Source organism: Mesoplodon mirus, assembly GCF_964341445.2.
Source record: "Mesoplodon mirus genome assembly, chromosome: 2".
NCBI classification, from domain to species: domain Eukaryota; kingdom Metazoa; phylum Chordata; class Mammalia; order Artiodactyla; family Ziphiidae; genus Mesoplodon; species Mesoplodon mirus.
Genome location: NC_138977.1, coordinates 183,955,924 through 183,980,371, shown reverse-complemented (window position 1 = coordinate 183,980,371; position 24,448 = coordinate 183,955,924). Strand labels below are relative to the sequence as shown.

Sequence of the window (24,448 nt, the reverse complement as noted above, 5' to 3'; positions counted from 1 at the left end):
GTGAACCAGAGAGATCAGGTCCCTGCTTTCTTGGGGCTTAGAGTTGGGTGTGTGTGTATGTGACAGATCACAAACAAGCAAAGAGCCTTCTGTTGAACAATCCATGGGCAATCAGTAAGGAGCTTTATTTCCCCTCTGCCCCCTAACCCCACCTGTGCAAACATACTATGTGGACTAGTTGAGCAGTCTAGGCAGGTCCTAGATTTGGGTCACCCTAAGATAATAAAAAAGTGCCTTGGTCACTTTTAGTTACAAAAAAAGTCTCAATCCAGAATCTGCCTCTGAATTGAAGAGGGAATGAGGGACAGTATGATGCCATCTTGGCTCCGTCTGCCTGTGGCAGTGTTTAAGATGATTTACTTCCTCATGAGGCTTTTGTGGGCCTTTCTGATATTCCCTACAGCTCCTCTTTCTCCACAGCTCCACTCCTAATAGGCCATGAGAGCCCTTTTAGCTTCTGCATCTGAACCTACATTTCCTGTTGCTGTCTGCTGAGATAGCCCTGCCCCTTGTTATTCTTGGGTGAGATGCATAAAGCCCAATTACAATCATTTCCTTTGCAAATCCTACTTAGATGGGAAATCTGGGGAGCAGTTAGCAGCTAGTATTGGGGATCTCTGTCAGAACTAAGACAGAAAGATTCTTATTTTAACATCTGGTAATAAACAACTAAATAAAATTCCAATGTGGATAATTAATGCCAAAATGTGAGGGGAGGTACAGAGTGGTGGAATGTGGAGGGCAGAAAACTGTGTGGTGTGTGATATGGTGCAAACAAGAAAATGCTTTGAAGTCAGATGGTGTAATTTGGAACCTGGGCTCTGATATTTATTTATTTACTGAATTTAAAAAAATTTTGGCAAGATATACATAACAAAATTTATCATTTTAACCATTTTTGTGAACAATTGAGCGGCATTTAGTATACTCCCATTGCTGTGCGACCATCACCACCACCCATATCCAGAACTTCCCATCATCCCAAACTGAAACTCTGTACTCATTAAACAATAACTTCCCTTCCCCAAGTCTGCGGCAACCACCATTCTATTTTCTGTCTCTATAAATATGGCTGTTGTAGGTACCTCATATGTATGGAATCATACTTTGTCCTTTTGTGTGTTCTGACTTTTATTTTTGCATCTGTACGTTAAGCCTAAATAATATCTGCCTTGTGAGGACATGTGGTGTGAGAGAATCACTTAGGATAGTCCTCGTTACAGAGCTTGCCTTCGACAAATGTTTCTTTCCTTTAACCTTATTTATTCCTAAACGGCGAAAGGACCCTGATCTGCGTCCCAGGTAAACTTGTGCGCCGGCGCTCTCGCCCTCTGGAGGGTAGGCAAGGACCTTCGGCCGACTCGACTTGAGATCTCGCGAGACTGTCAAACATGGTAAGAGAAGTGGGAGGAAGGTTGTGTTCTCGCGAGAAGTCTGCCTTTTCGGCCCTTGGCTTGTGTCGGGCAGTGCCTCTGTACGCGAACATCTCCTCAGAACGCCCGGAGCTGCACTCGGAGGTGGTAAGAACCGGGGGGGCCAGCGGGGCGGGCGTGCCTCCTCCCTCTCTCAACGCCGCGGGTCGGTCTGGGGCGCCATGGCCGCGGACCGGACCGGACCGGACCGGGCCTGTCTGGGCCTGCCTTTCGAGGCCGGCGTCTCCCTCGACCCGCTTGCCTCGAGGGCGGCCTCCTCCTGCCTGCCCGCCGGCCTGGGCCTGCCCTCCTCTCTCTGGCCCTAGACTCTCGGCCTGAGGGCCACCTCTTTCTCCCTGCCCGGCATGTTCTCCCTTCTTCGTCCTTAGACACTCTGGCTTGGGGACCACCAACGGTGTCTGCCCGCCCGCCCCCCGGCCCCGGCTGTGACAGCTCCAAGTTTTTGCTCCCTGTTGCCGAGGTCACTTGGAGCAAGGAGGGGCCTGTTTTCCCGAACGGGCCCAGAGTATATACATTCCTAGCCTGTTGGGTGGAAACGCGAAGAAGATAACGTTTTTTCCGGCCCTCTACCCGCCGACACAGCGTCACTTACCGCAAAGTGCTTGTAGTTCTCCCAACAGTCCCGAGAGGTAGTTCCATTATCTCCTTTTTACAGATGAGAAAAGCGAGGCTTGCTAGTTCATTGACTCCTTCCACCAACAATTATTTAATTCAGTGCCTATATGTTCAGGATGTTGAGGATATAGCGATGAAAGAAAATGGGCACAGCCCTTATTTTCATGGAACTAAATTCTTGTGGCAGGAGCAACAATGATCATATAGTCTTAAGTGTCACGTGATGTAACAGGGGTGATGCTATCAAGAATGGCAGAAGACGGAGTGCTAGTGTCTGTTTGACCCCAAAGGCAGAGCTTTTTTCACCATACCATTTTGTGTTGTTTTCTAATCAGGGTAAGGTTCACCATAGCATAACTATTTGAACCGCCTACTTGGTAATATGGAAATATGGCTGTAGGGACTATTGAGTTACTTCCTGGGTGAGAACGGGGCAGGTAATCATAGCTGGCTCATTTCTGCACGGGGGTACTAATGTGACATTTCTGAACTTTAAAGAACCTCAGAGCCTTTGAGGAAGACACACCCAAATGCTGCAATGGAGGTGGGGGGGTGTGGTGCATGTACCTTTGAGGCAAGTCACTTGGTTTGCTCTTTGACGGTTTGCTAGCTTGCAGATTTGTTAAGTAAGTGAGATGGTATATGTAAAGTCTAGTACGGTAACATTTCTTACATTTTAATATTCCTTCCTCCTTTTCTATTGTCCTTGGGTCCCCAGGGAAAACCTAGTGGTCTAAAGTTTTATGATAACTGTATTTTGTGTTTAAATAAACTTCTACAATTATTACTTTTGGGCAAAGAGGTCTTTCAAAAGTGGAGAAGCCTGGTGAGCTATGCAGGGAAAGTAAGATGTGATTCTCAAAGAGGGAGGAGGTATCTTATTTTAGAATTACATAGGTTTCCCCACCCCACCCACATTTTATTAAGATTCAGTCGGTTCAGCTGTGCCAGAATCTCAGGAGCCTGTGTAGGGGCTTCATAAAACTGCACAGGCGATTCTGATACATATCCCTCCCCCACTAGCTTCCTGGCTAGTGTTTTATGATCATTTCCCTCCTAGAGTAAGTGTTGGCATACTGGAAGGCATTCAGAGCAGTGTTTGCTGCTGATGGACTTCTAAATCGCAGTCTATTTCAAAGTTTTCTTATTTTCTTAGTTTTCGGTGACTCAACTCAATGGCACAAATTTTCCTCTAGATGGCAAGTTTACCATTGTGTCCTTGGGGACTATCACAGTATGTGTCAGCTTAGACACTCAATAAATATTTGTTGAATGAATAAAAAGAGATAATAAAATCTTGACACCTAAATGATCCCTTCAACATACATTGTGTGGTTGGAGACCTTAGACTCATCTGGCATTAAATCTTGGTTCTTTTACTTGGAATCCTGTGACTGTAGGTAATATATCTAACCTTGTCAAGCCTTAGTTTCTCTGTTTTTAAAATTGTGTTGATACATCACTAATCATTAGAGAAATGCAAGTCAAAACCACAATGAGGTATTACCTCCCACCAGTCAGAATGGCCATCATCAAGAAATCTACAAACAATAAATGCTGGAGAGGGTGTGGAGGAAAGGGAACCCTCTTTCACTATTGGTGGGAATGTAAATTGATACAGCCACTATGGAGAACAGTATGGAGGTTCCTTTAAAAACTACAAATAGAACTACCATATGACCCAGCAATCCCACTACTGACATATACCCTGAGAAAACCATAGTTCAAAAAGAGACATGTACCACAGTGTTCATTGCAGCACTGTTTACAATAGCCAGGACATGGGAGCAACCTAAGTGTCCATCGACAGATGAATGGATAAAGAAGATGTGGCACATATATACAATGGAATATTACTCAGCCATAAAAAGAAATGATATAGAGTTATTTGTAGTGAGGTGGATCGACCTAGAGTCTGTCATACAGAGTGAAGTAAGTCAGAAAGAGAAAAACAAATACAGTATGCTAACACATATATATGGAATCTAAAAAAAAAAAAAGTTCTGATGAACCTAAGGGCAAGAAGACGGGAATAGTGATGCAGACGTAGGGTATGGACTTAAGGACATGGAGAGGGGGAAGGGGAAGCTGGGACGAAGTGAGAGAGTAGCACTGACATATATACACTACCAAATGTAAAAATAGATAGCCAGTGGGAAGTAGCTGCATAGCACAGGGAGATCAGCTCCGTGCTTTGTGACCACCTAGAGGGGTGGGATAGGGAGGGTGAGAGGGAGATGCAAGAGGGAGGGGATATGGGGATATATGTATACATATAGCTGATTCACTTTGTTATACAGCAGAAACTAACACAACATTGTAAAGCAATTATACTCCAATAAAGATGTTAAAATAAATAAATTGTGTTGATAGTGCGTACGTACCTTAAAGTTTTGTGAGGACTAAATGAGATAATGTGTAAAAATAAAAGTCTTGGCACATAGATACATTAAATACTTACCGAAGCCATTCTTTTTATATATATATATATATATATATATATATATATATATATATATATTTATTTATTTATTTTTGGCTACGTTGGGTCTTTTGTTGCTGCACGTAGGCTTTCTCTAGTTGTGGCGAGCTGGGGCTACTCTTTTGTTGCTGTGCCCATGCTTCTCATTGCGGTGGCTTCTCTTGTTGTAGAGCACAGGCTCTAGTTGCGTGGGCTTCAGTTGTTGTGGCACGGGGGCTCAGTAGTTGTGGCTCACGGGCTCTAGAGTGCAGGCTCAGTAGTTGTGGTGCACGGGCTTAGTTGCTCCGCGGCATGTGGGATCTTCCCGGACCAGGGCTTGAACCCATGTTCCCTGCATTGGCAGGCGGATTCTTAACCACTGCGCCACCAGGGAAGTCCCTGAATCCTTTCTTCCAGCGAATATTTATTGAACATTTACTGTATAACAGTGAACAAAAAGACAAAGTCCCTGCCTGTGTGGAACGTATATCTTCTAGTGTGTTTTCTGAAGTGGGATCAGAAAATAAATGGTTTCTACGTGTCAGATACTGATAAATACTATGGAGATAATTTAAAAATAAAATATATTAAGGGGGAGTGTGTGGAAGGAAGACTTATTTTACATAGGGTAGTGAGGAAGATGACACTAAGGAAGAGGAGTGGGCACAATATCTGGAGGATAAATGCAAGGGCCCTGAGGCATGCTGGAGGAGCAGCTTCAGCCTCAGAATGAAGACCGTTCACTATTGCAGGATACACAGTGGAATGTGCTGCTGGGTCAGAGAGCACCTTATGAGTGTTACTGAAATCAGTGAATTCAGTGTCTCTGTATACTTACTAGTTAGGTTGCAAGTCTAAAGTGATTATGACAAGGGACCAACCAATATGTATATACTGGATTAAGTTCATTTCATGAAGGAAGTATAGATTTCCATGGCAGTTTTATTATTCTTCCTGCTGCTTTTTGGCCCTCCTAAAATTTTGCTCCGGGTTTTTGCTTTGGCTTTATTTCCAATATAGGTATGTCTAAATACATTGTTATGACATACAAGATGTAAACAATGCAGATGGCCTAGGCTGATAAGGAGGCCAAGTTGACCACTTTTGCTCTGGTGAATTGTTTTAATAGTGTTTCTATCTATGCTTGTCAGTTAGAGGAGCTGCCATATAGTCCTTCTCAGCTTGTCTTCTTTGCTTGTTAAATCATAACATTACAGTCATAATTTGTAAACTTCCCACCTAGCCGACCATACCTCAAATTCTAGCAAGTCATCCTTACTCTGAATTAAATAGATTCACTGGCAAGTGAACAAAAAGTTATCTTGAGGGTGCTTTTTTTTTTTTTTTTTTTTTACTACTGACATGAATGCTCATTCTAACTCACTTAGCCATTCTTATTCCAAGTCGTCATCCCTGATTTTGCTTGGCTCAATTATGCAGTGGAATCAAGATGTTCTTTTTGAGGCAAGGAGTATGTTTGGGTGCTAAATATTCCTCTTATCTAGCATTGCCTTGAGTCCTTTACAGATGTAACAATTTGGTTCAGTGAAGGAGTGAGTAACTGGCAACATAGGTTGAAAGGCTTTTGCTTGTCAGTTGCCCATAGACAAGAAGTTAGGTCTTTTAATACTTGGACAATTACAGATTTCATAAGAACATGATCTCAGGTATATTTTGAGTTTTATTTTGGCATATTTTCTAGTCCCCCAGGCTTTAGAGGAGGGAAAATATTTTATAACTTGCTTACTTCTGTGGGGAAAAATGCAAGGTGTTTACCATATAAAATCAGGGATAAAATGATATTATTACTATGATGGTGGATAAATAACATGTTTTCCTAACCTTGGCTATATTATGGCGGGAAGTTTCAAGTTGAAGATAGGGCACAGCCCTACTTCTGAAAGCTTACCAAACTTCTGTGATGTCAGCTGGAATTTCTGTGGTACTGCAAAATCAGAGAAAAAAAATCCAGAGTTGACTGTAAATACAGTTAATGTTTCCCCTTTAACTCACAAATCAGCTGGTGCTTGTGAATCTATATAGCTGGGCTTTGATGGGCTTGGCATCAGGAAAGACACATTTTATCAGTGCCTCTCCTGGAATCATAGTTTCTGTAGCAATATCCTTGCTAGTTTTGTCTTGTTCGAAAGAGAACAAAAAGTAATAGTTATGGTAGAAACATTTCCACTTCTGAAACATTTCCCTCCTGAATTAATGCAGGCCTTAGTGGGACATCAAGTTGATTACTTACGTTTGAAGCAGAATTCTACCATAGTTATTGTGGCTGGTCTGAAATTGAGCATTCATTGATCATTTATTCATCCATCCATTTATCAAACATGTATTAAGCCTCTGTTGAGTTGAGGGCTACAGCACTGCACAACTCCAGGGACACCATTCTCTTTATGTCAATTCAATAGAGCACATAGAATGTAAAGGGGGGTTGGTAATGCCATGATACCGATAGCAGCCAGTCTGTTCAGCACTAGGGTGTACAAAGCCAAATAATATGTGGTCCCTTCTCTTGGGTACCTCTCAGGCTAAGGAGGCAGACATGTAACAGTAAGGACAACATGTGTTACAGGTGTCATGCTGGAAACTTACACAGATTACAGTGAGCCCAGAGGAGGCACAGTTAACTCTCTAGGTCAAAACTATTGAGGAATGGGATGCTTGGTCAGGAAAGGCTTAATAGTGTTGGTGACTTAAGCATAGTCAGAAAAGCAGACAGGTGGGGAGAAGGGGAGGAACTGGCTTTGCTGGCAGAGAGAGCTGGGAGAGCCAAGCTGTACAAGGCAAACCAGCCTGGTCTATGCATGGAACTGCTGTCTGGAAGATCACGGTGTGGGCGCTGCTCTGGGGAGACAGCAGGAGAGTCAGGCTGAAGCCAGAAGACAGAGAACTTTATTTATTAAAGAAATTTGGACTTTATCCTGTAGGCAGGGGGGAACCATTGGAGAGTTATAGTTTATACTCTCTTTAGATGAGATGACCTACTAATCTACCAGGAAATAGATGGTTCTCTTGTTGTGAAACACTGTAGAAATCTTGAAACATAAGAGAGGTAAAATGCCTTATGACTTTTTCCCCTTTAGAACTTAAACATTTCATAAATATGCCAGGGCAAATAACAAAGGTTAAGGGAGTAAAGAGGTGCCTGCAAAGTCTGAATGCAGAATTCTTGTAGATTTTCATGATTTTTTCTCTCCTCGGTCTTTTTATATTTATATACTCTTTAGTAAATCACATCATTTTAGTAATAACTAAAGCTGTCATAAACAGAATAACACTGACTCTCAGTAACTGTGTAAGTTCAAGTGAAGAAGAGCTGCAGCATTTAGTGTGCTGAGGCATTGGCCAGGATCCTTTAGAGAGGGCATAGAGACCACTGGTTATGTAGGTGATGGTCCACAAAGTTCCTACTGTATTTATTTACATTGTAACTATTTTGTAGTGGCATATAAAAGAGAGGTGAAAGTTCTTGACATTAGTCATATTTTTACAGACTGAGAATTCCTTTCTTCTAGCCATTGACTTAAAGTATAAATACAAAGGGCTATCAAATTTTAACTTACATCATTCAGAGGTATGTATCTTCTTTGTATCTTCACAAAATATGTTATCCAATGAAGAAATTTTGAATTCAGAGATAAGTTGTTTTCTCATTATTTTTGGTAGTGAATGTCTGAAGTGGGATCCCAGAAACTGTGCAACACAGATAAAGCAGGCACTTCCATAAACTCTATTCATCTGAAATCTGAGGGATGCTTAATTGAGGGTGATAGTCTTCAGTGTCCACTGGCCTTTGCTTTTTGTCAAGTGGTTTTGCTTTACTCTTACTGTTTATGAAAATAGCTTCATATGCATAGATGAGAGTAAGTATTTTACATTAAAAAAATTGAAGGGAATGACAAGGCTGTATAGAATTCTGTCTCTGGCCTGATGGGATATGCAGACTTTGAGGATTATTTTCGGAGAAAAGGGCATCAAAGTAGAGTACCATGAGCCTGATAATCATCAGACAGGAAGTACTTACTATGTGCCAGGTACTGTCTTAAACATTTTTTGTATATTAATTCATATAATTCTCATTGAGTTGGGCCCATTATTATTGTCCTCATTTTACAGATGGGGAAACTGAGGCACAGATTGGTTAAGTGACTTTCCTAAGGTTACACCGCATCTAAGTGGCAGAGCCAGGTTTTGTATGGAAACGGTCTAGCTCCAGAGTTCATCCTCTTAACTACTTTGTATTATTGTCTGTCCTGGTGGAGCTTTCATTTCACTATTGTATTCCCAGCACCTAGAATAGAGCTTGGCATCTGGTTGGTGCTCAGTCAGCTTGTTGAATGAGAAGCATCCATGAGTGTTAAATGCAGCACTGGATTGAGGCCGTGTGGGAGTGTGTTTGAGAGAGAGAGACAGAGGGACGCTGGGGTATAGGTAGAGGTATGTCACAGAAGTGAGATGTCAGAGCCTGAAACAAAAGCCGGGGCTTGAACCTCAGTTAGGCTGACAGTGGTAATCTCAGAGGGAGTCAGGAGCTACTGGCCAGGAACATTCCAGTAATAACTCCGGAAGCCTTCTGACTAACCCACGTTTGTTATTTCTTTGTAGTGATTAGCAGCAAAATCCTTAAATCAAAGACGTCTTGACGATTTGGGGCGCGGATCGGGGTGGACATAGGCTAATCGCTGGAGCAGGTGGGCCGAGGAGAGGCTGGAGAGGAGCCCCTGGCGTCCCTCGGGGCTCTGCGAGCTGGCTTCGCCCTGAGCGGTCGGGCGGGGATGGTGGCGTCCAGCCGGGAGCCCAAGCTGCTTGGAGCCACGCCGGAGCCTTGCGGGAGGCTGCGGGGGGTCCTCTGGCAGCTGGAGGGTCTCGCGAGCCGCCCGGGTGGGCGGAGCCTCCGGCCCCACCCCGGCGCCGACGTGCGCGCTCCCGTCCGCCCGTGGGGCGCTGCCGGGCGGGCGGGGCGCGGCATGAGGGTTCAGGTAACCTTTGTCACCCTGGTCGCGGATAAAGCAGCGTTCTGCTTGCCGGGCAGCTCGCACGGCGGGGACCTGGCCTGCAAGGAGGTACGTCTGGCAGCGCAGGGCCGCAGCGGGAGCCCTCGGGGTGGGCTGCCCTTCGGCTGGGAACGGGCCCTGCGGACGGGTACGCATGCACGGTGCTCGTGCCCGCTCGTAAGCGGAGCGTGAACGGGCGGCTGCGGCTTCCAGGGAGGACGGGACCCAGGCTTCTTAAGGCGACTGTGCTCCTAGAAAGTGTTGGGGAACCTGGAAAGTCGCATGAGTCACTGTTGCTTTTGAACTAGAAACGCTTTACTTGGCATTAGATGGTAATGACCAATATTATGGTCAGTTTTCAGTTACTGCTTCGGAAAGTTGAAGTGCTGGAATTGATTGCTCATAGTTACATGTATAAAGGTAGATCTGAGCGCAGTAAGGTCTGAAGTGTTAAACGATCTTAAAATGTGCTATCGTGCATTTATTACCTTATTTTGTTTGTTTCTTCAGGAATTAACCATTATTTACATAGTTTTTAAAAAAATTACGAAGAATCAGATCTTGAATTTCAGAAACTATTAAAGAATTAAAGGGTTAGGATAAGATACGTATAGATAACCTTTGAGTTAATGAATTGTGTGATATAAAAAAACCTTTTGTTTTTTAAAACTGACAGTAAGAAGAAAGAACATGTTAAGAAATGTCTCAAGGTAAAATTGCATGCGGACTATTACTATAATTTTTTTCCTGAAAATTTGTACAGATGTTCTGATATATATTGTCTTATCAAAGATAACCAAATGGGCAGTTACTGTTTCGAATTTAGTAATTCATAGAACATAGTATCTTATGGGTCTGTTTTTTAAGGACTTGGTCTTTTCGCAATGATTTAGATGCTAGGAAAATAAGTGAAAAGTGGACACCTTTTTTGGAGAGGAGGGCCATTTGGGAAGGGGGGACAAGCAGTGAGACCTGGAAGGTGCAGTTAGAAATGATATAAGCCTTCATTCAGACAGAGGAATGGAATGCGGAATGGTTGTGATAAGATGCGAGATCAGAACCCAGGGCTCTTGCTCCTGTCCTTCATCTTGGAAGTGTTTTGATTGTTCTGAGTCTATCATGATTTGCTGTTTATTTTTGTTAGCATTATCTAAGGAAGACGGTTCTGAAAAATTGTTGTATTTATTGAGGACTATGAGAATGGACTGAGATTCTTAATGGAAGATGTTCCATTAGTAACCCATTGGAATGTTAATTTTAATCTTTAGTGTTGGCAAATAAAAAGAATTTATGGGTGATAATACACTAAAGGAAGAACAAGCTGGTCAGAAGGAGAGAATCCAGGACTAGACCCTAGGAACCCTAGTTCTAAACCCAAATCTGCGTGTAATGGCTGTGGATGGGTCATGTAAACTCTCTGGGGCTTTGTGGCTTCATCTTTATAATGAGAGTAGTCTACTAAAGAGATGGCTAAGGTTTTTCCAACTTTAAATTGTGGTTTGTGTCGGTCACAAGAGGGTTATGGCTCTTTGGAAATTTTATGGTTAAACCATATTATAAGGACTTAGCTTCATTTGTGGTTTAGTTGCTCAATTCTGGTTCCATGATCTTTGGATTTCATAACTAGATTTGTGCAAAGCATTGTGCAAGTATGGCATATATAGTTTGTGGAACTCTTCTTTGAGGAAAGCTCCAGGTTTTCCTGGAGCCTTGTTCATTTGTTTGAGGGATGTGTGTGTTTCCCCTTCGATCTCTCTCCTCCTCCAAAACCTAGAACAGGAACCCTAGAGGCAGGGAAGTTTTAGAAAGCACTTAAACTTTTAACTTGTCTCAAAAAAAAAAAATACACATTTAAGGCCATCCTCTGTTAAAGGTGGTAGGGCAGTAGTTTGGATTATAAAGGTGAAGAGAAAAAGACATTTTTAGTAGTCTTTCATTGCTCTGAATTTTAGAATTAGAGCTGATTTGGTCTAATCTTTTTACAGGTAAGAAAACAGGCAAAAGTGTGTGTACACTTGGTATATATTAGAGAGTTTAGACTGCTGAGTTTTTGCCATAAAAACAACTTGCCTTTTGCTGTGTTTTATAGTGAGAGAGTATATGGGGAGCTATATTTATTAAACAAGTACCACATCCTCACCCCTAAGTCTATGAGGTTAAGTATTGTTATCCTCACTTATTTAATTAGGACATTAGGTTCAAAAAGGGCAGATGGTCCACATAGCATTGATTAATGGCTAAATGATTCTAAGTCAGGGCCTCCCCACTTCAAAGCCTTTTCTAGCTTCAGTGCTGCTTTCTATATAGTCCATAGGTGGAGATTCTTAAGGTCCCCATAATTCAGCTAACCAAAAACAACCAAAGCGTTAAAAAGTGCAGTGTGCAGGGCCTGGGTTAAGTGCCTAAAGGCAGGTACTGTCTCACTTTAACTTCATTGCAGCACTTCGTAGCTACTGTCATCGTCCACATTTTTCTAGAGGAAACAGAGGTCCAGAGAAGTTAACTCGCTCATGGGTCTGAAGGTTGCAGATGGAGCTGGAATTCTGGTTTGTCAGGCCTCATAGTAATCTCTTAAACATCATGCTTGCTACATTGGCTCTCCAACCTGAAAGGAATGGTGAATTTTTGAAATTGACCATATGAGCTAGATAACTCATACACGTCTCTTTGGATGGGACATTTCATAAAGCTAGCTCAGGCTTCACCTTATTGTGGTTTGAATTCACCCATGTGGTGGAGTTCTTGATTTCAGCTCTGAGGGCTCTCTCCTCACTGCAGTACAAGAAGGCAAACCTTTGCACAACTTCTTTCTTGGGATTTAAGCTATGGAAGCTGACTGCCCCTTGACTGCTCCACAGGGAGGAGGAGGGTCAGAGCCAAGGGCAGCGAAGGGACAGACATCCCTGGGGCTGGCCGTAAAGGAATGAAACAGGTTTTCTTAATGGCTTTAAAGACCCCTACTCTAACAAGGTTACTGTTTTGAAGGATAACACTCATTTTAATTTGAAAACAAGGGATAAATACGTGGGGGAAATCAATTTTGTAACTTTTAAATCTCATCCTATTTTCTATCCATAGCTGATAAGGGGAAAGTCCAATTTGTGTACTTTTGCCATATTCTATTCTTGTTAGGCAGTTGTATAGTATTTATGATGGACTTGAGAAGACTTCTCTAAGTCAGCACTGTATGCATTTGAATTTGTCTCCCACGAGATCTAGAGTTCTAGGGTTTTTGACATTGTGAAGCAACATTTTGACTTAATGTTATTGTTTAAATTTTACACTGTGCCAGGCATTGTGGCATTGCACACACATGGTGAGGACCTGAGAATGGGAAATATGGCACAGGTGAAAGTTGGTTAATACATTTGAAAGACAGCTAAACATGCTTTGCATATAAGTAACTTAAGTGAAAAGTGAAGCAACTTGTGGTAATGAGGTGACATTCCACTCTCTGAATATGAGCCAGCATTTCACTCGTTATGCAGGTATTGTTCAAATTTCCTACAGTGTGCACTAAGTGCACACTAATGGTGTGCTTAAAACAGGGCAGCTTACAGTGTGAGAAAGAAGGTAGCAAAGTAGGTGCAGCTGGTGTTTCAAGGGTTGGAAAACAATCTCCAAGGGGATTCCTGTCGAATCCAGTTAATGAAGCCCTTCCATTTTAGAGATCATTATGGGGAAACACTGTGGCAACAGAATAGCAGGGGGAAGTTAGAAAATTTCCTGAATCTTTCAGGAACTCTAGTTCCTGAATGTGAATTTTCTGCTGAGATGGTCAAAAGAAAGCCTACTGGGCTTCTTCCTCCTGCTGTCTTATTTCTGAGGGTGGGGAATCACAGTGTTCGCCCGTTTCAGCTTCTAGCTAGCCACCTGGCCCTAAACCTCGGCCTAAAGATGCAGTGTAGGCCAGAGTTCCCTGTGTCTCGGATGAGCAGTCAGCCATTTGCACTGTGTAGACTGCTGTTCAGCCAAAAGCTGGCTTGCTTCTCTGAGAAGGTTGTTTCCTTCAGGACTGTTAGGAGGTTCTTTTCTATGTTGCCTCATATCTCCTGTTAGTCCTCCTCTACTCCTTTGGGTCATTCTGAACAGGTCTAATTCTATTTGACAGGCCTCCAAGTATTCCAGAATAGTGATCTTGTCCTCCCAGAGACTTCTCTTATCTAGACTAAACAGCTTCCCTTCCTGGAGAAAGTTTTCATGGTTTTGAGGCCCCTTTCTTTTTTTTCCTAAACGCCTCTTTCTGAAGTTTGTTAGTCAGAAAGAAATTTCAAAATCAGTCTAATAAACATGGAACTGATTAGTGGCAAACGCTATACTTTTGGTAAATGTAGTCAGATAGCACGTAAGTAATTTTCCCCTGATATCCAGCACACTGCTAACTCATATAGAGCTTGCTTTCAATTAAAAATCTCCATCCTTTTTTACATTTATTCTCTTCCACTTTGCCCTCCCCCGTTCAAGTAAAAAAAAATCTACATTTTTGTTTTATAAGATTTAACAGCTATGTAGAGATTGTTTGGAATCTGTTTTTGTAACAGCCCCGTGTTATCTCCAACTTTAATGTCTGCCTTCTGTGTTTTCATCCAGGCAGTTAGGGAAAACAGTTGAGTAATTGGGGAAAACAGGGGCATACCTCTAAATACTTAACAGACTGGTTTCAATTCATTATCCTTTGAGTACTTTGTAAAAAATAATTTTATGATTCAATTTAGTTGGCCTGTTTTGCCCATGTTCACTTTGTCCACAGAGATGGTATACAACCTTGTCACAAGTCTTACTATTGTCCAAATATATCATGTCTAAAGGATTACGTTGACTGTCCAGTTTAGTAAAACTACCCAAGAAGGAAATAATTTTGGTGTCACAGGGCTTAGTGAATCCATGCTGGGCTACTGTGATCACTGCTTTCTTTTTGTAAGTATTTATAAACCATCTCTGATTCTACATCTATCCAGGATAGACATCAGACTGTTCTTCCAGCAGTTTTTGTCAAGCTTTGCTTCATTGCTTTTCTGACAGTCTTCTGTCCCAGTCTCATATCATTATATCTTGGGTTATGTGGTATTTTTCCACTTCTGTTTCTTCTCCTATGCTTATTAGAAAACTCTGTAGTTTCCCACACCAGTTTCTCTAAGTACCTCCCTTCTAGCAGAATCCCACGAAATTATTTTGTCGGATTTACATTCCTGAGAGCTTCCTAGCTATGAAGGCATCCCTGAGTTCTTTCTAAATAAAAAAGGGGGGGAATAAAAAATTTAATCCTCCCAATAAATTTAGGTTAATGCCAGATCTAAACAATGTTCTAAACTCTGTGTATTAGGTTATTGGTTTGCAGCTTCTTTCCAAAGTAATTATGGGTCCTTCTAGACCTTTTAGTCTTCAGCTCTAAATGTGTAAAACGAGAACACATCCCCCCCTATGACTTCAGGTATGTAAATAGAAACAATCTAGTGTTCTTTTAACTCTGTGGAGGCTATATGCCCTACCAATTCAGGCAATTTAGTGTATTTTTTCAGAAATATCTGTTCCCATGTAAAGTGTAACTAAAGTAGATGCATAGGATTTTTGGGCAGGAACACAGTAGTGGTGGGTGGGGAAGAGGAGGTAATATTTATTAAGGGTATACTATGTACCAAGTCCTATGTCAGAAGTAATCTAAGTAGTTAGTAACTGGGAGCTGGTTGGAATAATCATTTGAGGGATGATTGCAGTGTGGTTTTTGGTTGTAATTATGGTGCAATTTGGATTGTTCTTCTTCTTTTTTTTCTTTTAAAGGAACAGGGAGCAGAATGAGTACCTCACAGGACCAGAGTGGCTGCTCCAGTAATAAAGAACCCCATTTGAGGTGTTGTGATGCACGGAGGGACTTGGAGCTTGCTATTGGTGGAGTTCTCCGGGCTGAACAGCAAATTAAAGATAACTTGCGAGAGGTGTGACGTGCTTTTCTCTTCCCTCGTCTGAACTCTTATTACAGGGCTGGTTAGAGCATGGCGAAGGGATTGGCTTCTCCAAACCCAAAAGTTTTACCCCATGCCTTGCATGGTCTGCCTGAAATGTTGGTGCCTTTGATTCCAAAGGGAAAATAAAACAGATGTTAGAAGAGTCTGGAAACTCCTGCACCACCTTAGAGAATTCAGTCCAGCGTGCATTTTTTTTTTTTTTTTTTTTTTTTGCGGTACGCGGGCCTCTCACTGTTGTGGCCTCTCCCATTGTGGAACACAGGCTCCGGACGCGCAGGCTCAGCGCCCATGGCTCATGGGCCCAGCCGCCCCACGGCATGTGGGATCTTCCCGGATTGGGGCACCAACCTGTGTCCCCTGCATCGGCAGGCAAACCCTCAACCACTGCACCATCAGGGAAGCCCCAGCGTGCATTTTTGATTGCTTCTGTGTGTGGTCCCTGTGCCAAGCACTGCCATCTGCTAAAAAGTAACAAAGTGAATGAGCTCAGCTTATTGAACTGGTCAGTTGTGTTCTTAATGCATAAAGGATGGCACTTCAGCATGTCCCCTACCATCTGTTAATTTGGTATTGGCATGGTTTTGGTGGTGGCATGGTTCTATAAATGACTTAATTGTTAGAGCTAGCCAGAACGAAATCTGTTCCTTCTGTTGGCCTAGTAGTGTTCTGCTGGTGAGTGGGTAGACCAAGTGTTACATGACTTTGAAATATCACTTTACTATCCAGAAAAAGGTGTTTTAAAATATAGTTTCTTGGGGCTTCCCTGGTGGCGCAGTGGTTGAGAATCCACCTGCCGATGCAGGGGACATGGGTTCGTGCCCCGGTCTGGGAAGATACCACATGCCACGAAGTGGCTAGGCCCGTGAGCCATGGCCGCTGAGTCTGTGTGTCTGGAGCCCGTGCTCCGCAACGGGAGAGGCTGCAACAGTGAGAGGCCCGTGTACCGCAAAAAAATATATATATAGTTTCTTATGTGGATTCTCCTGGATAATTTATAGCTGTTATGATTTTCGTCCTTAGAATTTTTATACTTATCCCTCTTTTGAATCATTCTTTATGCTTCCAGAGACATTTAGGTTATAATTTTACATAAACTGTCTACCCTAATGGTCTTCTGGCTGTTGACATGTAGTGACACATCTCTTTACTAAATTGGCCTACTGTAAATGTGTTGCTCATTTGTAGGGTGAGAAAAGAGGTAAGGGCTAGTTATTAAGTTAATATTCTTGTCTTCTTCCACTGATGAATTTGTAAAACTATAGGTTTTCAAATTATGTGGAAAACTTAGGGGCATCAGTATTGCATGACGTATCCTTGTATTTTCTCTTGACTCCTTTAGGACACCCAAAATAAACCTGATCCTTTTAGAAGAAGGAGTATTGAAGGAGGATTTTGGAGCTTAGATACGCATTTATGGCTGGGATTCTTAAACTAGGTCCATGGGGCTTTGGTGGTTCCATGGATGGGATTCAGGACCCAACGCTGAAATTATAGGCAAAATTTTGAATATGCATTTTTCTGGGGAGACACTCGGTAAATCATTGGATAATCACAAGGATTTGCGACCCCCAGAAGTTTAGGGACCTCACCATTCTGTGGGAAACACCATTCTTTGAGCATATAGCACTAGTGAAGCCAACATATATATGTTTTCTAGGTCAAAGCCCAGATTCACAGCTGCATAAGTCGTCACCTGGAATGCCTTCGAAGCCGTGAGGTGTGGCTGTATGAACAGGTAGATCTTATCTATCAGCTTAAAGAGGAGACGCTACAGCAGCAGGCCCAACAGCTCTACTGGGTAAGATGACTGCAAGGCCATGATTGGTTTGAATATGGTTTCTGGTTTTCAGAGACTTTTTCCTGTAATGCAGCATTAATACAGATCAGATAAAAATTTAATCTCAAGTGCTATTTGCTATTTGTTAACTTGGATACACTTGGTGCTTTTAGTATCATTGTGGCTAGATGGTTTCATTTTTCTTACAGTTGCTGGGTCAGTTCAATTGTCTTATTCATCAGCTGGAGTGCACCCAGAACAAAGATCTAGCCAATCAAGTCTCCGTGTGCCTGGAGAGGTAAAGACCCTTTTTGCTTGTTTTGACTTTGGCTCTTTGACTTCGGTGTATTAAAAAAGAGTCACTTTGTAACTCATTGCATGATTTGGATTTAACTTGACGTCTCTGTTCCTTGGATAAGATCGTCCTGCTTTATATATTTAATATCATACTTGGTGGTACATGGTTAAGTCATCTATCTTTGGTTGAGTTTCTTAGAAAAGTACAATCATTTAAAATAACTCACAATTTGGTTTTTATTTTGGATGAATTTGAAATAGATGTTTCTTTAAAATAGCCAGTTTTTTTTTTTTTTTCTCCAGACTGGGCAGTTTGACCCTCAAACCTGAAGATTCGACTGTTCTGCTCTTTGAAGCCGATATAACTGCCCTGCGCCAGGCAATCACCACGTTTGGGTCTCTTAAGACCATTGTGAGTAGTGTTCATCTCAGAAGGTTCATAGTGAGCTTCTCAGGTCTGTGGCCTCACAGGTGGTCTTAAAAATAACACATTTTCACTGTGAATAGTGGCTTTCTTGAGAATTTGATAAGCTTCAGAAATTTCATTTTCTGATTAAATTTATAGAGCATTAGGCTGGTAGTGCTTGGAATGTGGTATTGACTCATTGATCATCTCTAGAATTCATCTTGTATCTCTTTAAATACCTTTGACTTCTTTCTTATGAAATTTATGACTTGAATGGTCTTTAATATAGAGTCAAATATGGCCTCATTTGGGTCTTGTTAAAAGTAGTAATACTACCAATTCTGGTGAAGGTTTCTTACATGAAGATAGTTATGTAGTACAATAGGTAGGGAACTCTCAGATTTTATAACTACTTCATAGGTCAGTGAATTTAGTGTAAAGAATATTTATTCTAGTGAAATGTAACACTTTGCTTAATACTTTTGAAATTTAGGGATTACAATTTCACTTTTTTGGTATGAAAGCATAACATTAGTAAACATGATTAATTTGCTTTTATCTTATAGCAAATTCCTGAGCACCTGATGGCTCATGCTAGTTCATCAAATATTGGGCCCTTCCTGGAGAAAAGAGGCTATATCACATTGCCAGAGCAGGTAAAATGTCATTTTCTTTCTTGTAACTGAGTTATTACTTGGCTTATATTTCTTTTGGGTTTTGATTATATCACTTTTTTTTTTTGGCTACCATTTATTTGTAAATAGGCACCAGTGGTAATAAATTAGTTTATGCAATTGAATGCTTCCCTTGAGACTGAATGTCAGAAATTTAGAGGTTTTAGAGGTGTTGAGTAAGAAAGTAATTATCAGTTAGTTCATAGGAATTATCATTAGCTCTGATTGGGTTGATTCTCTCTTAGGGATCCTTCTCTTTATCATCCACAGAGGTGATTTACTTCTAAAGGCAATGTGAATATAGGATCCTAGGGCCTCTCACTGTTGTGGCCTCTCCCACTGCGGAGCACAGGCTCCGGACGCGCAGGCTCAACGGCCATGGCTCACGGGCCCAGCTGCTCCGCGGCATGTGGGATCTTCCCAGACCGGGGCACGAACCCATGTCCCCTGCATCGGCAGGCGGACTCTCAACCACTGCGCCACCAGGGAAGCCCAGGATCCTAGAAGTTTTGAGTTGAGAAGAACCCTGGAGATCAGCTATACTCCTTGTTTTGTAATTGTGAAAATGGAGGCTTAGGGAAGTCATTTGACTTGTGCAGGGTCAGCACCAAGCCAAAATTAGAGAACTTGGGTCTCCTGCTTTTCTGGCAAACTTTCTACTGCATTTGACATTGCCTTGTTAAGCAGCAAAGTATTATGTGATTAGCAGAAATCAGCATCCAGCACCACAACTGTCCCTCTCAGCGAATGGCTCCTTGGAAGCAAACCTGCCAGCAGTCGCCAGGCTCCTTACATACCCAGTACCAATCTGCAGGACTGGCTCACCCAAAAGCAGACCTTGGAGAATAGTCAGGTTTGTTGCTGCCTTTATTGTTTCTGAGATAGATGAAGTAATAGATGGGGCTAGTTATTAACTGATAGTGTATGTCTTTGTTTGGTCTTTAGTTCTAGTCTGGGAAACATATATCTTTTAATAACTTTTTATTACAATAGTGACACCTCTGCACTGTAGATAAAAAGCTTAGGAAAAAACTGTGCAAAGAAATACAAGCCCATAATCCCACATGCAGAAACAACCACTGTAACATTTTTGTTTATGCATACATATACTTTAAAAAAAAAATCATTCTGTAACTTTTGTTTTGGCTAGCAGATTTTTTTTTACTAATAGAGCATGAATATATTTCCCTGTCATTTAATTTCTTCCATAAAATCCTTCACAGTATATAATATTTCATTGATTGGCTCTAAACTTCAGTTTTTCTGAATATAAATACATTTCCTCTGCATGTCCAGGAGCTAATTATTTGTGTACATTCTTGATTAGTTCTTTAGGAATAAATTCTTAGACATGGCATTCCTAGATTATAGTTCTGCAGACCATTTTAGACTTTTGCTACAGATTGCCAATTTGGCTTTGCAGGAAGTTGATACCAGTTTATATTCCCACCAGCAGAGTATTGAAGAGACCTGCTTCCCTGAAACTTCTCTAATAGTGGTAGTCATTTACAAGTTTATTTCTCTGAATTTGACACAAAGTAACAGTAAAAACTTGTTTTCAGTTTCTTAGATTACTAAGGAGATTGAGTATTTTTCATGTTTATTAGCCTTCTTTGATGACTTGTCTCATCATATCCATGGCTCATTTTTGTCTTCTTTATTCATAAAGTCACATATAGAAGTACTAGTCTCTTTTCTATAAACTGCTACAAATGCTTCCTCCTAGTTTGCCTTGTTTATTTTTAAACTGCAGAAAATTAAGTTTTAATGTAACCATATATTTTAATATCTTAATAGAGAAATCCCATCCCTTTTGGCTATGTATATACTTAAATTTAGAAACATTGGGCAGTGTAGTAAATGTAAGTAGAAGTCTTATCATCGAACCCCAAAGCAGTCATAATATTCTCGCAAACTAATATTGTGTACTTCTTATGTAGACTTCTGCCAGAGCCTGCAATTTCTTCAGTAAAGTCTGGGGTAACCTAAAGGGCTTGGAAAATTGGCTCCACAAGAGTCAGCAACAAGAAGTTTCTGAAAAACCAAGTTACCAGAAGTGTAACAGCCATTCTACTACCAGTTCTTACTCCACTGAAATTGAAAAGGTTGGAGATCTAGAGCTTCTTGATCAAGATGAGATGGAGCTTTCTGATTGGCTGGTGACTCCCCAGGAATCCCATAAGCTTGAGAAGCCTGGGAATGGCAGCTGTGAAACCAGTGAGAAGTTTAAGCTCTTGTTCCAGGTGTTCCAGGAGACCTATAGTGTGAATGATTGGCTTGTCAAGCCTGATTCCTGTACCAATTGTCAGGGTAACCAGCCCAAAGGTGTGGAGATTGAGAACCTGGGCAATCTGAAGTGCCTGAATGACCACTTGGAGGCCAAGAAACCCTTGTCCACTCCCAGCGTGATTACTGAGGATTGGCTTGTCCAGAATCATCAAGACCCATATAAAGTAGAGGAGGTCTGCAAAGCCAATGAGCCCTGTACAAGCTTTGCAGAGTGTGTGTGTGATGAAAATTGTGAGAAGGAAGCTCTGTGTAAATGGCTTCTGAAGAAAGAAGGAAAGGATAAAAATGGTATGCCTGTGGAACCAAAACCTGAACCTGAGAAACATAAAGATTCCCTGAATATGTGGCTCTGTCCATCCAGAAGAGAGGCAACAGAACAAGCTAAGTCACCAAAGGCAATGGCTTCTTCTAGAATTGCTGATTCCTTCCAAGTCATAAGGAACAGTCCCTTGTCAGAGTGGCTTATTACCCCCTCATGCAAAGAAGAATGTCCCAAGGAAGTGCCTCTTAGAGAGGACAGAGCTGGCATACCAAAGCTTACAAGCCACTTGGCCACTTCCTGGTGTCCCTTTAACACAGCTGACTGGGTCTTGCCAGGAAAGAAGACAGGAAATCTTAGCCAGTTATCCTCAGGAGAAGACAAATGGCTACTTCGAAAGGCCAAGGTGAGCACAACACATTAAAATAGCACCTTTTGAAGTATATTTAATACATTTTTACTTTCTTAATCCCAAACCTTGCAAATGGGCCAGATCCTTAAATATCTTAACTGTTAAATATGGCTTAAGTATTAATTTTGGTGCCATGTTAGCAACAGAATGGAGGATTTATGATTATTCAGACTGAAATTTCTGTGCATTTTCTAGGCCCCAAATCCCCATCTGGCCTATTTTATTGCTACTTATGGAAAAGATTAGGGGTAGAGAAAATAGTTGTCCCCTTTGCTCATTATTAGAGTGCCCAACATTTACATCATTCTTTATAGACACTACACTATTTGAAGATGAATTGTTGGTCTCACGCCTCCCAGTTGTCATGTAGCAATCCACCTTTTGTCTTCTTGCAGGAAGTATTACTTAATTCGCCCCTACAGGAGGAACACAGCTTTCCCCCAGACCGTTACGGTCTCCCAGCAGTTTGTGATCTCTTTGCCTGTATGCAGCTTAAAGTTGATAAAGAAAAATGGTTGTATCGAACTCCTCTACAGGTGGGTACATGCCATTAGTGCAAATATTAGTTTTAGCTGCTCAAAGATATTTTGCCTTATATATGAATTCATACTTTGCTCACTGAACTGTATTCCTATTAATGGTTTCTATGTTAGGTGAAGTGGGAAAAAGATCACAAAAATTTCATGTATTTCACTTGAACTTGCTCCATGAAGTAACGAGGACATACTTGAAAGTGACCTTTCAAGATGATGTAGCTGTTGGGAGAATTTTTGGAGCCTGTGTGGATTGTAGTAGCTTATTGAGAAGTGAGAGCTTCGGGGTGGGAAGAAACTTGCTTTTTATCCTGCAGTGAAGTGACTTCTTATCTATGGGCTTTTCTTTACAGATGTGAAGGAATGGAGTACTAGAGTCAAGCAAATTTTCTGCAGATTAGCACAAATCCATGAGCTGAGTAACTGCGGCTTGCCAAATCATTGCGTTTCTGGGTCTGATGTACTTCCTTTTCTGCCTAATTTTGAACTAGTGAAGAGAAATATTAAATCAAATTATGAGTTACTGTGTAAAAGAAAAAGGCTGTTTGTTGATGTTGAGGTGATTCAGTTCCTTCTTACAGAAGTATTAATTCACCCCTACACTAGAAACACAGCATCGTTGTGGGTAGGTCTTTTTCATAAGCCTCCATGGCTCCTTAGTTTGGGTTGTTATTAGAGGTACATTAAAGCACTGTAGTTTTAAAAATGAAATAGTTTTATAATCACGGTGTGTTGATGTATTCTGAAACTAGTAAACTTACCTAACCTTTTGATTGCCCTTCTTTGGATGCTTCCCCTTCTTGTGGGTTTTCTTCCATTAACGGTGAATTCTTCTGTTTAATTAATGTACAGTATTATTTCACACAAATAATTAACCTTGCCAATATAGTGGTTTTTTCTTACCAAAACATGTATTAACAACCTTAGCAATTTTTGACATTAATTACAAAACATTTTAGCTTACATGCCAGATTCTACATTATTTTTTTTTGAAACAAACTCAACTATTTCAAGTTTTATCTTTATTCCCTTCTCTAAATGTTATTATTGAAGTATCTAGACAGCTCTTTCAGAAGGGCTCCATATTGCTTGAAGACTATATTCAGGGTAATCCTAGCCTCTTTCAATATATTCTGAAGAACTACAGGCAGAAGAGCCCCAGTGCTGACTAATCAAAAAGCAAAAGGCAAGACATGTTGGAAATGTAGTACTTGAACTATTCACTATCCTAAATGTTACTGGTGCATCCTGTGTAAATGGAAGCTGAACTGGATACCTGGTGCTTTTAACTAGGCATAAATTAAATGTCCTCTCACTGCAAGCATAGCATACCTATAGCTTATAATGCAGTGACATTTTAGTGAATAGGCCGTTCTGAACACTGTGCCTTGGGGTGTTTATTGAAGCTTTATGAAAAGTATTGATGTTTCCTTAGCATCCCTAAAGTTATGTCCATGCTTTAAAAAGTTTCTCTGTAGGAGAGAAATGGTATTTATACCATGTTTTAAAATTCTGTAAGATGAGACATCTTAGCTGCTTTCCAGGCTTTCACACTATTAAGCCACTCAACTTGCCTATGTTATTGGAAATACTTTTAAAGTTTGTGATGTGGTCATCTAGAAAGCCCTTTTGGGAAAACTTCACATTCCCAGTGTCATTGCCATACAACTTCATTAGAATTCTTGACCCACAGCTGAAACGAGCCTATTATCTTTTAGTTCCCCAATACCATTTAGAACTTTAAAACTAAAGGTGGTGGGTAAAAACTTACGGAGCCTTTCCATTATCTTAGGTTGCAGGAAACTTTGTAGTTTTTGAGGTTTAACACATTGTGTATCCCTAAATTAACCATCACTGTGCTAATGAGTGTAAAACATTCTTCTGCATTGATGGATTTTGTGCCTCCCTCCATTAAAAGCATAACAGCCACATAGTTGTCCTGTGATTTGTAAAACACCTTGTCATAAAATTATATGAATGCGATATCCTTTGGTTAGGAATACAGTTGAGAAACACTTGAACATAAAAAGTGTTTTTATATTCACTTAAATATCAATGTATTTTATGATTCTTGAATTGGCAAATAGGTTATTACTAACTTCCATTTTGTCTTATACACTCTTCATAATCTACTTTTAATTTTTAATCTGCTGTTGCAGGTAAGATATTAAACTTTTTTTTTTTTTAAACTAGAGGACTTCAGCTGAAGTTCAGTGCTTTTCTGCCAAATTCCTTCTAACTAGATGCATTCAGAAAGGCCCTTTACTTTCTCTTAATCAATCACAATAGCCACCAGTTGTTTAGTATTCATTATGTATATGTA

The 24,448-nt window shown here is 41.1% G+C and overlaps 1 protein-coding gene across 2 annotated transcripts; it reads left to right on the top strand.

Annotated features, from left to right (window-relative positions):
* Positions 1-1,438: 1,438 nt before the first annotated feature.
* Positions 1,439-24,054, top strand: NCOA4 (nuclear receptor coactivator 4). Of its 2 annotated transcripts, none has more exons than XM_082610002.1 (10): positions 1,439-1,520; positions 15,294-15,448; positions 17,136-17,276; positions 17,465-17,553; positions 17,856-17,964; positions 18,525-18,614; positions 19,342-19,485; positions 20,573-21,586; positions 21,988-22,128; positions 22,479-24,054. In XM_082610002.1, the coding sequence occupies exons 2-10, from the start codon at positions 15,308-15,310 to the stop codon at positions 22,482-22,484; spliced, it is 1,875 nt and encodes a 624-aa protein (XP_082466128.1). In that variant the 5' UTR covers positions 1,439-1,520; positions 15,294-15,307; the 3' UTR covers positions 22,485-24,054. The 2 variants fall into 2 exon arrangements, with proteins under 2 accessions (XP_082466128.1, XP_082466127.1); XM_082610001.1 differs by having other exon boundaries at positions 19,339-19,485.
* Positions 24,055-24,448: the final 394 nt, after the last annotated feature.

Coding starts and splice junctions, on each gene's coding strand:
- NCOA4 (XM_082610001.1), top strand. CDS start 15,308: ATGAGTACCTCACAGGACCAGAGTGGCTGCTCCAGTAATAAAGAACCC. Junction 17,965..18,524: donor TTGGGTCTCTTAAGACCATT/GTGAGTAGTGTT, acceptor TTTATCTTATAG/CAAATTCCTGAGCACCTGAT. Junction 19,486..20,572: donor AGACCTTGGAGAATAGTCAG/GTTTGTTGCTGC, acceptor CTTCTTATGTAG/ACTTCTGCCAGAGCCTGCAA.